Here is a 15446-nt window from a genome sequence, read left to right on the forward strand (position 1 = left end):
GCAGCAGATGGCACAGGTGAAGAGGAGAATAGAAGTGACTGAGGAGGGGATGACGAAGGTGAGAAGCCATCCTCAGGATGGTGCTCAGCCTCGGCAGGGCACCAGTCACATTGACACATTGCTGCTGATGTCTTGCTGATTGTGCCCGGTGGTCCTGCTCAGCGTGGCATCCTGCCTCACGCAGTGTCCTGCCCTACACAAGCACCCTGCCCTGCCTGGTGTCCTGACTGCCTTGTACTGCACTGCAGACACACTGCTCTGGGTGACATCCTGCCCCACACAGGGACCTGCCCTACACTGTAACATGTCCATGTCATGAAAACATGCTGGCTCAGGATCAGGGAGCCTGGCAAAGCATGCTCCAGTGGCCCCAGGTTCACTATAGGGACTAACTGCAGAGCAGTGTTTCAACACAGCTACTAGCCAAAGGTGATTTTGGTCACTTCTCACCTGCCCCTGGGACTTCAGCAGTACCTGCTCTGAGATTTAAGTCTGTTGGGTCCCATCCTGCCCTGGCAACTGTGCTTGGGGAGCTGGGGTCACCCTAGGCTGTTCTTTCCCACTCCTTTTCCCTTTATCTTTGCCTTTTCCTTGCCTTGTCTTTATCCTTCCCTTCCATTCCTTTCCCTTCCACACAGTGAGTGTCTGAGCTGTGAGTGACAGCAGTGCTGCCTTGCAGACAGGCTTTTTCCACTCCGAGGCAGGATCCTGTGGGAGACATCACCAGTGCACAAGTTCAAGCTGTTTGGCTGTTCAAGTTTAGGCTCTGAGTGGGGAACACAACATGTAACATCAATGCCATCTTCCTGGCTTGTGCCACACATTTCAGTACGAGGATGAGTTGTGCCCTGCTGTTGTCTTCATAGGCAGCATGTGGGGCTGGTGCACAGCAAACCCAGCACCTCACTGCCTGGGAGACCTGGCAGCCCCTGTCCAGTCCCATCTCATGTGTTGTGACCTTGGCTTAGAGCACTAGCACAGAGCAAAGGGGAAAGACTGCAGCACACAGCCAGGGTGAGGCTACCTGTCCTCTTTGAATGTCTTTCACTTCAGTCTGGGGGAGCTCCATGGAATGGCTATGGGATGGACAGATGGCTGATGCTGACAGCCCTGTTGGACCCAAGACATCCCCAAGCTCCAGTCTTTGCTGTGCACTGCTTAGCTTCCCATTGTTCCATGTCTCCCAGAGCCTGTGGGGACCCAGCATCACTGACCAAACCTGTGTTTCCCAGGTCATGGATATGCTGCAGGAGATGCTCACCACCATCTGCTCCCTGAAAACCACCGTCGAGGGCTTTGAGGAAGAGCTACATCTCCTGAAAGACAGTTTCCACAAGGTGCATGCACAGAGCTGGGACAGTTGCTGAAGAGCTCTCAGCAGAGGGGTTGGGCTCCCTGGGCACCTGCATGCATGGTGAGGGTGCACAGGGTGACAGGGATGAGGTCTGGAGCTCGAGCTCCCTCCCATCCTGAGGCCAAGCTGGGAGATGGGGGATCTGCCCTGGGACCGGGGGTTTCAGATAGACACTGCCTGAAGCCACAGCTGGGCACTACCAGTCCCTGCCTGTCCCTGCTGATGCTGATCCTCACCATTTCCAGCCCTTGGAGATGCTGACTCCCCTGATGCCTCTGTTAACAGGCTGGTCTGGAGGAGATGCAAGAGCAGTCAGTGCAACAGGACGAGTATAGCCACATCCTGCAGAGCATCCTGGACCAGCTGGTGAGTGGGGGGAGCCCTGGCAGAGGGGTTGGGAGCAGGCATCTGTGGCACTATGTGCAGAGACTCAGCACCAAGACCCTGGGACTGTCCCCAAGCTGTCTAGGGCCAGGCTTTCACAAATCCGTATGGAAAATACCCTCAAGCCTCCCAAAGGCTTCCCTGGCTGCAGCAACCTGCCTGGGCAGACATCTAGCCCACAAAGGTTCTTCTGGCAGGGTCTGTGTCACCTTCCCACCAGAGCACCAGAGCAGAGACACCCATCTGGTATCCTGGTCACCAACACTGCTTTTGTCCCTCCTACAGTGCCAGGAGGATTTAACCATCTAGATTGAGGCCCTGAGAGGCATGCAGTGCTGGAGATGGGATGGCACTGGGGGTGGCAGCAAGGTTTGGAATCTGCCTCCCTATCCCAGGGGCTGCCCAGGCTCTCTCCTCCCACAGCAGGAGGAAAGGCTGATTTTTCTCCTGTTTGCAGGTAGAGGTGCGTAAGGAGCTGTGCCAGAGCTCTCTCCGCAGAATACCCACTGGTGAGGTACGTGTCGATTTCTGAGTGCCAAGCTCCTTTGCTGGGAGCTGGCAGTGCTCCTTGGCTCTGGAATGGCACAGGGCTCTTCTTTCTCCCCTAAATCTCAGGGGCTGTTTCATTTCAGAAGCTCTCCAGCCAGGAGCTCAGTCCTGAAGCCTCACAGGAGCTGGGCCAAGAAGCCTCATGCAGGCTCAGTTGGATGCTGGAGCAGCATGAGACTGTGGAAACCCATGTCAGTCACCATGAGAGCCAGCTCCAGCAACATGGTGCGCACTGACATCCCCACCGTGCTGGGCCACCATTTTGGGTTGTGCAGACAGACCTTTGCCAGCACTGGTGGATGGCACCACCATACTCAGCCATCCCATCTGGGTCCCTAAAGCACTGCAGACCCCTGTCCCTCTGCCTCTCTCCCAGCCACACTAGGATGGCTGGTGGGAACCAGCCTATGACATCCTAGTGATGGCCAAACACAGGTCCCAGCAACAGTGTTGGAGGGACTCCACATCCATTAAAGAACCTTGGGTTTGAGATGGTGGTTTGCTTGGGGGTCTGCAGGAGCCAGCACTTCTGGGAGCAAAGCTTTGGTATCTGTTTTCAGCAGAGTCAATGACCTTGGAGGACATTGCTGTCCGACTGGAAAAGGTGTTGAGTGAGATAAAACACCAGCAGGATGGAAAAGACAAGGTGCTCAGCTGCCCAACCTGGGGTGGGGACACAGTGCCTGAGGACCTGGTAGCTGCAGCCCCACACCCTGCTTGCCAGGGACACACTGGGGCATCTCTCAGGATGTCCTCACTAGCCACTCACTGGAGCCACCCATAAACATCCCTACCTGACCCAGGTCCTGTATCCACCCTGTTTCTCACTGAGGGTCACATTTGTCCTCCCCAGGGCCTGGATTTTGGCAGGGAGGTGCTGGGCCAGGTGAGACAACTGCGGAAGCAGTGCACGAGGCTGGAGGAAGCTGCGGAACAGCTGTGGGGTGACACCAAAGACACCCAGGTGAGCACTCGGTGGGTGGCTGGGGGCATGTGGCAGTTCATAATGGATCACCCAGCCATGAGCATGGTGCTGCTGGAGCAGGGCTTGGGTGTTGTGAGTAACCAAAGGCATGCAGGGATGGTGGCAGGGCTTGGGGTGCACCGGGGATTGCTGTCAACATGCCCTCCTCAGAAAGCAGACAAGGCTACACTGAAGACCAAAGTGAGCCAGGAGGAGCTGCAACATGCCATGGTCCAGCTGAGTGAGATGATGCAGGACCTGCTTCAGAGGATGTCCCAGATGGACCAGGACACACAGAATGCCCTAGAGAAGCTCCTTAATGAGATGGACTCCAAGGTAAAAGTGTCACCCAGAGGGTGGTAGGGATAGAAGGATGCACCAGGCCAGGGAGCACATCCCTGTGTAGGGAGGGTGAGCTCTCAATCTACTAACACCAGTAAACATGATTCTTGTGCCATGGCTGACTCTGCGTCCCAGTGTGTCCCGTGTCCCTCAGGGGCAGCAACATCCCTAGAAATAGGTCTTGCATCCTAACAAGCTCCCCTGCCCTCCCTACAGCTGGACCATGTGGCACTGGCTCCCCTGCAGGCACAGTTGGAGCAGGTGAGAGGGCTCATCCAGCAGTGCCTCTGCCAGGGACCCTGCAATGCCAGCCGTGCTGCCGGCTTCAAGAGGTGAGGGCTGCTGCGTCCCCTCCTATCCCACTCCATTCCATCCCACCTTATCCCCTTCCATCATCTCCTGCGCTGCCCCAACATCTCCCATGCTGTCCCATCCTCTGCTACTGTCCCATCCACTCTGTGTCCCACCCTGGCAAGGGGTCCTGGCCACCCAGGGGACCTCACACCATCCCTGGGTTGCTGGCAGAGCACTGAACAGCTGTACCTGTGTTGCAGGCAGCTCTCTGGTCCACCGAAGTGCATCTCCTGCAACAGACCCCTGGCCATGGCCCCAGCACCGTGAGTACTGTGCATCCCCCAGGACAGACCCCCACTTGTGTGTCCGCTAGAGACCACTGCCTGACTTAGCCTTCATATCCTCACCTGCAGGCCCTTGGTGACCATCCAAAAGACCAACCAGCTTCTCCAGCGCCAGCCAGACAGAGCCTCCAGCTGCCTGGCACAGCAGCTGCCGGAGAGGTGAGGCTTGCCAGGCATCGCTGTGTCCCTCCTTCTCCTGCTGGGGTTCCTCTTCCTGGGCAGGGAGCACCTACATTTACTCTTCCTGAATAGGGCCAGCCAGGGCCCTGGAAGTTCTGCCAGGCCACTGTCCACCTCCACCTCCCTCATCACCGTCTGTCCCTGCAGACACCCAGCAGAGTTCAACTGCAATAACGTAAGCTCCTTATCCATATGTCCCTGTGCTCTGGAAACCCACTGAGCCCACCTGTACTGGCATGGCGGGAGTGCTGCAGGCTGGGCACAGCCTTGGGGCACCTCCAACCTCATCAGCTGCTCTTCCCTCTAGAGAGAAGTGGATATTTTGGGCGTAGATGGGGTCATCTACAAGGGCAGGCTGAACTCACCAGGTACCAACAGGACCACCACCATGGGCAAGGACTTCCCACGCAGGGGATCAGCGCTGGGACATCGCACGAGCTCTGGCCAGTCACATGAATGTCCCATTGTCAGCGCCTGGGATGGTGCTGTGCCACTCCATGGCAAAAGCATCAGCAGCCTCTCATCTCACTGTGCTAACAGTGTCTCTGCTTCTCACCTTGAAGCAGTGAAGAACCCACAGGCCCGCACCTGGCACACGACAGAGAAGACGGTCCGCATCCCCAAGTATGGCAGCCACTATGTGTCCCCGTACTCACGTGAGTGCCCATCTTGTGTGTCCCCTGGGCCCCAACCTGCTGCTGAGTGCTCCCTGAGAGGCTTGAGGGGTGTTGCTGGGGGTGCCATGCCCCATGCAAGGCTTTCTGCTTTGCAGGTGCTGCCATGCAGATGAAGACAAGCTCTTCAGGGGGGCAGCTGCAGACTGCCATGGGCAGCAGCAGGACTTCAGGTGTCAGAGCTGGCCAGGGGCTGTGAAATTGTATGGGGATCTGGGGAGTGGATGGGCAACACGAGGGCCTCAGGGAATGGGTGGGGTGAGTGCCACACTGCCCTGGCAGCTGCTCCTTGTATGGGGTAACACTGCAGACCATAAAGATGCTGGCTCCTCCATTGCCTCTCCTGTGCAGTTCCTAGGCTATTGGGGGCACATGAGACCTCCTTGGGCTCGGTGACCACAGCCAGATGCTTTTGGGCTGTGCATGCCCATGAGCTCTCTCTCATCAGTCAGATGTCAAAGTGCATAGTCTGGGCCTTGGTTTTAGTCACAGAATGGTTTGAGTTGGAAGAGAGCTTAAAGCTCATCTAGTTCTGTTCTAATCCTATGCCACAGACAGGGACACTTTCCACTAGACCAGATTGCTCAAAGCCCAATCCTATGGCTCCTGGTGGCCCAGGTACACTCCCAGGCAGGTTCCCCTTCCCACCATCCAGGTCTCCATGTGGCTTTACCTGTGTTTCACAGGCAGGTGCTTCCCTCAAGGGCTGGGGACAGATCCCTTCTCTGTGTCCCCTGGGTGGGCTCTGTCCCTTACTCCCCATCTCACGAGCCATACCCGCTTCCAGCAGGACTCCACCCTGGCCTCAATGTGCTCAGGCCACCACAATTAGGAAACAAGCCCTATGGCCCTGGCTTGCTCCACATGCCACCAGCTTGGCTCAGTCCACCTCAGTGGAGCACACAGATCCAGCACAGCCCCATGCAGGGAAGCTCACAAGGCCAGCACCAGCTCCAGCCCAGGTGAAACCATCACTCCTACCATGTTTATTTTAGCAACACAAATAAGAGACTGAAATTAATTATTGACTGGTAAGTGCAGGAATGCAGCCTCATAGTGAGAAGGCTCAGCAAGGAGGACAACTCCATGGGACTTGGCCCATCACCCAGTATACATGGAATAAGAGCCAGGTCACAGCAAGACACCCAGGATCCGTGGATGACATGCAGGGAACCTGAGCTCTCACTGCAGCCCTGCCCACAGCCCAGCTCTGCCCCTGGTGGGGTCTCACACCCACAAATAATGTGGGGCAGATCTTGGCTGGCTTCTGCTGGAGCTGAACTGGCCGAAGGTGGCTGGCAGTCACTGCAGGCTGGGACGGGCTGTGTGGAACAGCACACACAGAGCACAATGCGGCCAGCCCCAGCTCAGAGGCACAGCACACACAGAGCCACTCAGAGAGGAGATCCTGAAACATCCCAAGCCCAGACTAGCCTTCCCTGCTTCCCACTGCTGCTGCAAACGAAGCAAGGACACAAGGTTCAAAGCAGAAGAGCGTGTATTGCAAGCGGCTGCGGCGTGTCCAGAGGGACTTCCAGCCGCCGGGGGAAAAGAACAGAGGGGTTAAAAACGATCCCAGTCTCTAGGGTTACACTGTGTCATGCAAACAGCCCTGGGCAAACCCCATCCCAAGAGGGCACAGGGGAGGATGTGCTGGCCCAGCCGGGCCACCGTGGGTCCCCCCCTGCTCCCCATTGTCTGGGCTGGATGAGGGGCCAGACGCCTCCCCGGGAGCTGGTGTCCCCCAGCCCTGCTCACCAGCAAGCATGGTGCATGCAGGGCAAAGGCTATAGCCGAGCAGGAGCAGCCCTTGCTCTCTCCAGCCCTTACAAAAACAAGTTGTGTGGGGTGTCTGTCTGCCCTCCACCTGCTCAAGTGGGGCCAAGGGATGGGGGGGAAACACTCAGGCACAACCCACTCTGCCCAGTGAGGTGGCCCGGGGGACTATGAAGAAGGGACCTCCTCTGTAAATGTCACTTGCATGCAAACTCCGGTGTCCCAGAAGAGGAGGGGGCACCCCCTCCCTGAGCCCACAGCGGCAGCAGGGTCCCAGGTGGAGGGCAGCACCAGTCCCGTGTCCCACGCAGCCTCCTGCTGTCTCTGGGGAGCTCTGTTCAGCTCGAGGACAAGTAAAAACTACTTCAAACCAAACCCATGCAAGGCAGCTATTTGCTTGTGTGTCTCTGCGGCTGCCAGACGCCTGGCAGCAGAGTTCCTCTCCTCTTCGGGGAGGGGGGGGAAATAGATATTTATATGCAGGGGTCCCTGCCACGTTCACTCTCCACCGCGGCCTCATCTCTCTGCTTCCATGGTTACGTTGGCCTTCTGTTCTGCTGTGGCCTGCTGCGAGACAGCAGCTGGCCATCCCGCGGGCTGTGCCGCGGCGGCCGGAGTCCACATGCTCTGCTGCTGGCTGGGGGGGGAAGCCGTGGGCCAGGCAGGGTTGAAGGCCCCGTGCTGGGGCAGTGGTGGGGCTGGGGGTGGTGGGGAGGTTGCCATGGAGGCCACGGGGCTACTGCTGTTGAAGCTCTCGGAGGCCTTGAGGCGGGAGAACATGGTGAGGGCATCGGGGAAGTTGGGCGGTGTGGCCGGCGTGTTGGCAGGAGTGCACATCTGTGGGAAGGAGACACAGCATCAGGCATGAGGGAGTCCCCACCACTGCCTCCCATCAGGGCCCAGCACAAGCCCCCTCTGCCCCCACTGCTGTGGCTCAGAGGGCCCCTGGACCCGTGCTCTGCTGACAACATTGCTCACAAGCAGCAGTTATTAATGCTGTGGTGAGAGCTCCTGTCAAAAGGGCACAGACGGGAGCTGCCTGCCCCCCTCCTGCACAAGAAGTAGGGACCCCTCAACTCCACAGCTCGCTGGTGCTACCCTGGACCTGCAGCTTCCTGGCTCAGCTCCCACCTCAAAGAAGACTGGGCACACTCAGGGCCCACCAGGCACTTGCTCTGCATGCTTACTGCACGCTCCATATCCCCAGTTGTCCTGGAGAGTTAAATGAGACCACAGCAGCCAGCAAATCCCTAAGGCATATCTGCCCAAGCAAATTATGGGCTGCCACGTCCTGAGAGTTAAGGGACCAAGTTTGGGATTCGTTGGGAGAGAGCAAAGGCAGGCAGCATCCACGTGCATGCATGCTCTCTGGTGTTTACACACATCCACACACTGCACACACTGTGCTGGAGGCCTGCTCCAGCTCAGTTGCTCCAGCAAGCACAGAAGGACTCAGGAGCATCTGGGCTGCAGAGTGGGAAACATGCATGTATCTGCATGAGTGTTTACACACCTTATAAGGGGGCAGTGCTCCAGGCTCCTCTGGGTTCTCTCTGCCATGTTGGGGCTGGTCTGGACCATTGGCCATGCCCAAAGCACCCTCCATGAGACGTCCCTCCCCAAGAAGCAGCCCCAACCTCTCTGCAGGTGTGAGGGCAGCCCCAACCATGTGGTCCCACTGTGTAGGACAGGCTATGCCACCCCTATTTGCTCTCCAGGAAAACCTTCTTTGGCAGGCAGCTCTGGCAGTGCCTGGCCAGACCTCCCTGCCTGCTCTATTGTGGCTGTGAAGCAGCAAGCTGGGCATCAGCAACAGCCAGAAGCACCCACCAGCTGGAGCTGTGCCTTGGGTGAGTGCTGCAGAGGTGGGAAAGCACTTACCATCTGATGGTGGTGGCTGTAGGGGATGTTTGTTTCTTGGAAAAAAGCACTGAGAGCAGTCTGAAAAACAAAAAAGAAGAAAAAGAAGATTATGTTACCACCAGCACACAAACTGGGCACCCACCTCATCCCCGTGCACAACAGCAGGGCTTTGCAACACCCCAAAGATGATCCAAAACAGGCCCTGGGGGCTGGACCATGCCTGCAGCCCCCATGCCTGTGTGGGAGAGTGCTGCACAGAGCTGCTCCTGCATCCCCAAGCAGGGACCTGTGCCTGCACTGTGGTGAGCAGCAATCACGCCTGTTTGGGATCACTGTGCTCACTCCTTAGAAGCAGCCACTGCTGGAGTGGACCCCAAAAGGCGTTTCACAGCTCACAACGATGCTCTGCAACCACTGCGTGCAGGGAGAGGAGGGAAATGAAATCCAAACCCAGCAGGAACCAGTTACATGTGTGTCCTTAACAGGACAAGATCACAGTCATAATATCCATACTGGGAAATCCCCAGGGCTGGAGCTGCAACAGACAGCCCGCCCCATACACCAGAGCATTTCCAATCCAGCTGCAGGCAGGGTATGGTTAGGACTGACATCACTTCAGTTAGCTTCCAGTTAAGACCAGTAATAACCTGGTAAATATGTCACATGCCACAGGCACGTGAGAGGACAAGCAGGGAGGGAACGCTGGGAACACAGGCTGCCCGGGAGGGAAAACACCCAGCCCAGGTCTGGGAGGAGCACAGGCAGACAGCACTCTGGGGGCACAGGAGACTGGGCTGACACAAGACGGGTGAAGGGGAAGCCGATTCCTGTTCAGACTTTAACTCAGAGCTAGAAAACAATGGTTTTATTTGGCTGTAGATCAGAGTTGAGAGAAATGTTAAGAGAAGTGGTTTAGATTTGGTTCTGGTTGGAGGATAAGCCCCATTCACCCTTCTCCCTCGCACCCTGCAGGTCTACAAGGCTGGATACAAGGCAAAGAGCTGCAGCCAGGCACTGCCACACCAACCAAGACTTTGATCCCTTCCTGCAAGCTGGTGCCTGAGGTTACCCAAGTGCTAACAAATAAAACACAGAAAAACCTAGAAAAAGCAGGGGCAGGTTGTACCAAACACTGCAAACTGCAGCAGCTACAGTCCTGCCACCACACACACTCCTGTGTCACACACAGGGACGGGATGAACAACAGCAAGGCAGACCAGCTTGCTGATCCGATGGAAAACTTCTACCCCAAACACCCAGGCTGGCAGTCCCTGGGAAGGTGAAGGGGCTGTGCCTGCACCACTGGGGAGCTGGAGAGCTGGGGCTGGTCATTGGAAAAGATGTTTATGGTCTCCTGGCTGAACGGTGGTGAACCATCAGCCAGACCAGGCGGCAGCCAGGAGCGGTATCTGCAAACAACAATCCAGACCTGGGTGGAGAAGCAATTGCTGCTGTAGAGACAGGCAGCTCTCAAACCTCAGGGAGAGTGTACAACAGCTGGGCTGAGGAACCTCTGCCCTGCAAAAACTGCTCTTCTCTGTCTGCGTTGAATAACACAGTACCTGAACCTTGCACCCAGCCAGGCTGTGACTGGAGAGCCCTCAGCACCCTCAGGCAAGGCCCACCGGGTTTCAGAAGCAGCCATACAGCAGAAACTGGGTCTGTGGCTCTGGAGACCAGGTCTTTGAACACGCATGTGTCTAAGAATCTAGATAATGTCTAACAAGACATGGACATTTCTGAGGCAGCAATACCCCTCCACTGTTACCCTTCGTCCTGGGTGAGGTCTGGTGGCAACACCAAAGGCCCAGTCACTCAGACAAGAAAGGACTGTGATAAGAAAGGGGGTAAGAGCAAGCAGGAAGCACAGGCAGAGGTGTGGGCACAGCCAGATACCATAAGCTGGTTACATCTGCTCTGTGCTCCTGTTTTCCAAGTGGCCTCGTATCTGGGATTGTGCCATCAGCAGACAAGGACAGAGTTCCCCACTGTTCCCCTGAGCTGCCCACCAATCCCTGCTGATGCTGGGATGAAAGCTGTGACCTGCATGAAGGAAGCACTCCACCATCACAGGCCCCTCTCCCTAAAATACTCTTCTCCCCTCCATCTGCCCCTTTCCAAGCGTGGCAGAAGCAAACCCTCTGCTCATGGGAGAAGCTGCCACCTCCCTAGGGACCCAGGACCTGCAGCAGTCCCACCCCAAGCAGGAGAGAGGCCCCTCGGTGGCACAAGGTGCCAGGGACACACACATCCCCAAAGCTGCTGATGCTTCCTGGTCTCCAGCCAGCATCACAAGTGCTAGGGTAACTGGTGCCAAAGCAAAGCCAGTTAATGCTCCTCTGCTTGAGAAAGAGCCCGAGGCACTCCTCAGCTCTGACCCTGCACAAAAGGCCCCATCACCCATGTCACCCTGAGTGTGAGAGGGGCACACGAACCCACCCCCTGGCCACACTCTGCACGGGAGCAGGCCACTGTGTGTCCCCCCCAGGATACAAACCAGGAGCTCTGCCTGAGGCAGATCACACAGAGACCCTGCAGGGTGCCAAGAGGCACGGGTGGTGACCTTGTGTCACCGGATGGCTGCAAGGGCTGGGGGGAGATCAGTGCAAGGAGACCTGGGTGCAGCGGAGAACAAGCTTAGCCTGGAGGAGCAGGACACAAGCCCTCTGCCACTCAGATGGGGTGCCCGGTGCTGTTTGATCCCCTGCCCAAGCTGCGCTTGAGCCTACTCCATCTCGACTGCATGTGTGAGCTACAGCCACTGCCAGCAGAGGGGATCAGGCAGAAGAGAGCCCATGGTGCCAGAGCAGCCCTGGGGACACCCTGCCCTTGAGCCACAAAGAAAAGGGAAGGGAAAGCAGCTCAATGAAACACAAATACATCAGAAGAGGAAGTGGAAATCCAACTACGGAGACAGCAAGCAGACCCAGGCACCTGCTCCTCCTCTTCTTCCCCACACACAATCTCACTACACTGAACAGAGACACTTGGCACCAGGAAAAAGGCAGGAATGGGTGGGTTTTCTCTTATCCTTCCCAAGCAGCCCCAGCAGCAATCAGCACATAACAAAGCCGAATAATATCCTTCTACCTGAGAAGGAGCCCAATGCACCACAATGCAAACTCTGTAATGCTGCCCTGGTAGCCCGCTGGGCTTCAGGTACCTCCTGCACTCCCTGGCTTCTTCCAAAACACCAGCTCCAAAAAGCCAGTACCAGCGGCCCTGGGAGCCGAGTGCCAGCCTTCACCCAGAGACACTCCAAGCTGCTTTCTTTGGCCTGTAAACCTGCCCCTGCCATCAGCCATGGCACTGCTCCAGCGGCTGGAGGGCTGGGATGGCCAATCCTGCTGGCACCCACCACTGCTGTCCCTGGAAGCACAGCAGAACTCATGGCACTGCAAGAGAAAGCCTGCCCTGGGTCCCTATGAACCAGGAGTTGTGGTGAGTGGAACAGGTAATCCACACACTACCCATGCTCTCCAGGGACAGAGGGGATGCAAAGAGCAGCTTTCTTGTCGAGCCCCAGAGTACGGTACAGGCTCTGATCAGTTCACACCACATCGAAGGCAGCTGCATCCCAGTTTCCTGATCTCCTGCCCTGCTCAAGGTCCTGGATCACGTCTTCCTTCCAGACAAACTCCAGGTCTGCCAGGGGCAGCAAGACACCATGCACAGCAAACCCTCTGCAGCCCCCACTACTCACAACAGCCCCAAAGCACCACGAGCCCAGGAAAGTGGTCCCAAAACATCAGGATCTCACCAGCCTGAAGTGTTTCACAGTGGCCTCCCTCTTGCTCCTGCCAGTGAACCAGCACCTTGTGACACACCACAAGCAGCGAACAGGGCACGTGCCCACGTAGGAAAGGTCCTGGGCAGGACAGATGAACACCAGCAGTGCCCCAGCCAGGATGGATGCATGTTACTGGGAGAACCCATCTCCTGCTGTTTTGTCACAGGGCCATCCAGCTTGCCTCAGCTCCACTGTGCAGATCACCTCACTCCATGGTGGTCTTACAGACGGGAGCAACATCCTCAGGGTGCAAATGGACTGCTCCAACTGACACCGTGCCCCTGGAGCAGCTCTGTCAATGTGAGGAGACTGCTAATGTACACTGCCTTCACTCACACTGAGCTTGCCTGAACTCCACCAGTTTACACTTGCTGCAGATGCAGGCCAGCAGCATATGGGTATACAGTGAAAAACAAAAGCCTTGGAGTATCCCAAGCAGGATGTGGGAGCAGGCTGGAGTCGGGAGACACCACCTCCCCAGTGCAGCTCCCCGAAGACGGCATGCCCAGCGGCCATTTTGCAGAGGGAATTATCTGACCGTTGCACCAAAAGTGAGTGGGAACATGGTAACTGCTCATTGCAGCGTTTGTTTACAGCCCAGCTTCCTCTGAGTCATGTGAGTGCCAGGCCGGCAGCAGACGGCCGTTTGTACTTGTGCAACTCGCCAAGCGGTGGCAAAGTTCTGCAGAGCCTTTGGGGAGGAAACCTGCAACTTTTGTCAGCCGTTTCCCAGCGCTTCTGCCACACGCGTGGCCGTGGTGGAAGCGGATCCCGCCTGTCCCAGAGGGCCACTGTCAAGCTGTATTAGTAAACAAAACCCCAAGCACGTTACGCATGCAACACATCCACCGCCAACGGTGCTCCCGGCAGCGGGCCGCGGTAGTAAACGGGCACGACAGAGGGGAACACCAGCTCGGCCCTCCCTCTCGCTCGTGGCCACGCATGGCTTGGCTTCGAATGCCTCCCGGCCTCTCATTTAGCACCTGGGAATGCTGTGAGCGCACGCAGATCGCATGGCGATGAACTGCCTCCACGCCTGATCCATCCCACACAGCGCGTTTCAGAACAAGCCCCCAAGTGAGGCCCTGCCAACGGAGCTCACACCCACCCGAGGTGCAACGGGAGGGGTGCCCCAGCCACAGGACAGACACAAACTGAACCTCCCGATCTCTACACTGAGTCAGATCTCCTTCTGCATCACAAAACATGCATTACAAAGGTGCCATTAACATCATATCCACCAGCTCCAGACTAGAGAGCCCCTGGGGCTGCACGAGGGAAACCCAATCCTATTTCGAAGGAGCTTTGCTTGCTAAGGCTGCGGTGCCGCCTGCACTCCAGCTCGGGGATCTCTGGAGGCACAGAGCACCCGGACAGGCCGCGGGGCGCTCCCCACCCGCGGCGTTAAACCCTGTCAATACCCTGGGAGTATCCTGCCTGCGAGCAAGAGGAAAAGGCGTCTGGAGCCAGGAAGGTTTTGACCTACAAAGTCTCCTCTCCCACGGCTCCCGAGGACTGACTCCCAGGGCAGGGACGTGGGAAGGGCTGGGACGGGGATTTCCAGCGCACGGACCCACACGGGAGGGCCGGAGGAAGGAGCCGTGGCCACGCTGGGCACCCCCGCCCCGCACCCACCCGCGCACTGCCTCTCCCCGCCCCCCGCGCGGGGCCCACGCGCGCTCGGCGCGCCCCACGCGCACGCAAAGCGGCGCGCGCGCAAAACCCCCGCCCTACACGTCCCCGTGTCGTCGTCGCCCCCCCCCCCCCACCCGTGGGCCCACGCCACGTGCGGGCCGCCGCGCCGGGAGCGGGGATATGAGGGTACTGGGGGGCAGACACACACACACACGGGCACAGGCAACGGCGCGGCCCCGCAGGGCCCGGCCGGGCGCGGCCCACGCTCACCGCGCTGCACCAACACAACCTCTCGGTCCCGAGAGCTCGGCGGGGGCCGGATCCCGGCCCCGGGGCGGCAGCCTCACCTCGAACTGCCAATGGGCCGCCTGCAGCAGCTGCTTGGCCTGGTCGGCGGCACACCCGGCCGCCAGCACGAACTGGTTGATCATCACCTGGTGCTTGAGCTCGTCCATGGCCCCGGCCCCCAGCCGCCCGCCGCCGCCGCGCCCAACCCGCCGCACCGCCCCCCGCTCTCACGGCGCCGCCACCATGGCGGAGCCGGCGCGGCTCACGCCAATGTTTACTGGGCACTGACTCACGGCACCCGGCGAGCCCCGCCGTCGGCCGCCAGGGGCGGGGCGGGGAGGGGCGGGGAGTGGGGCGCCGCTGGGAGTTGTAGTTCTCGCCCGCCCCCTCTCCGCACCGCCTTTCGTCCGCACGGACTACAACTCCCAGCAGCCCCTGCTTCGTCTGCGGAGAGGCCTCTGGGCGCCGGAGCGCTTTGAGTGACTAGCCACGCCGACCAACCGTCACCCGCGGCTTGCTGGTACCTGACCGTATATGGTCAACAACGCCGCTGCCACCAATGAGAGGGCCGCAGGGGCGGGCCGGGACCGGAGCGGGGAGGGTCACGTGGGCGGGCGGGTGGGGGGCTGCGGGCGGTGTTTACAGTCGGCCGCGTGCGGTTTCCTGTTGACGTGCGGGGAGCGGCCGGGGCGCGCTGAGGGGGAGGGGAGGTAACAGCAGCGGCGGGGCCCGGGCCCCGGTAATGTTTAACCGGGCGGGGCAGGTGTGTGTGCATCCTGCCGCCCCTGCCGTGCGCCCGCCTACGAGGCCTCTCCGGGCCCGTCGCGGCTGCCTCAGGCCTGAGCCGCCTCCCCCTGACAACCCCGGGGCCTGCGGTGAGGCGCTGGGGTTGGCCCCTTGGCCCCGGGCCCTCCACCGGCTGTAATAAATAGCGGGGGTTGTGCGGTCTCCTCTGCGGGGCTGCTTCGGTGTGACTGTCGCGGCCGCAGCACGTCCTTGACAGGCTGCC

The 15446-nt window shown here is 58.7% G+C and overlaps 1 protein-coding gene across 1 annotated transcript; it reads right to left on the minus strand.

Moving 5' to 3' along the window:
- Positions 1-6565: 6565 nt before the first annotated feature.
- On the minus strand, positions 6566-14766 carry UBALD1 (UBA like domain containing 1). Its single transcript, XM_034065641.1, has 3 exons — positions 14497-14766; positions 8743-8802; positions 6566-7698 (listed from the first exon to the last, which is right to left on the minus strand). The coding sequence occupies exons 1-3, from the start codon at positions 14602-14604 to the stop codon at positions 7378-7380; spliced, it is 489 nt and encodes a 162-aa protein (XP_033921532.1). The 5' UTR covers positions 14605-14766; the 3' UTR covers positions 6566-7377.
- Positions 14767-15446: the final 680 nt, after the last annotated feature.

Source organism: Melopsittacus undulatus, chromosome 8, assembly GCF_012275295.1.
Source record: "Melopsittacus undulatus isolate bMelUnd1 chromosome 8, bMelUnd1.mat.Z, whole genome shotgun sequence".
Classification (NCBI taxonomy): Eukaryota; Metazoa; Chordata; class Aves; order Psittaciformes; family Psittaculidae; genus Melopsittacus; species Melopsittacus undulatus.

What these genes read in the sequence shown, in the direction of transcription:
- UBALD1 (XM_034065641.1), bottom strand. Translation starts at nt 14,604, where the DNA reads ATGGACGAGCTCAAGCACCAGGTGATGATCAACCAGTTCGTGCTGGCG. An exon ending in CGGCCCATTGGCAGTTCGAG is followed by an intron (nt 8,803 to 14,496) that starts GTGAGGCTGCCG and finishes TTTGTTTTTCAG; the next exon opens with ACTGCTCTCAGTGCTTTTTT. An exon ending in ACAGCCACCACCATCAGATG is followed by an intron (nt 7,699 to 8,742) that starts GTAAGTGCTTTC and finishes TCCTTCCCACAG; the next exon opens with ATGTGCACTCCTGCCAACAC.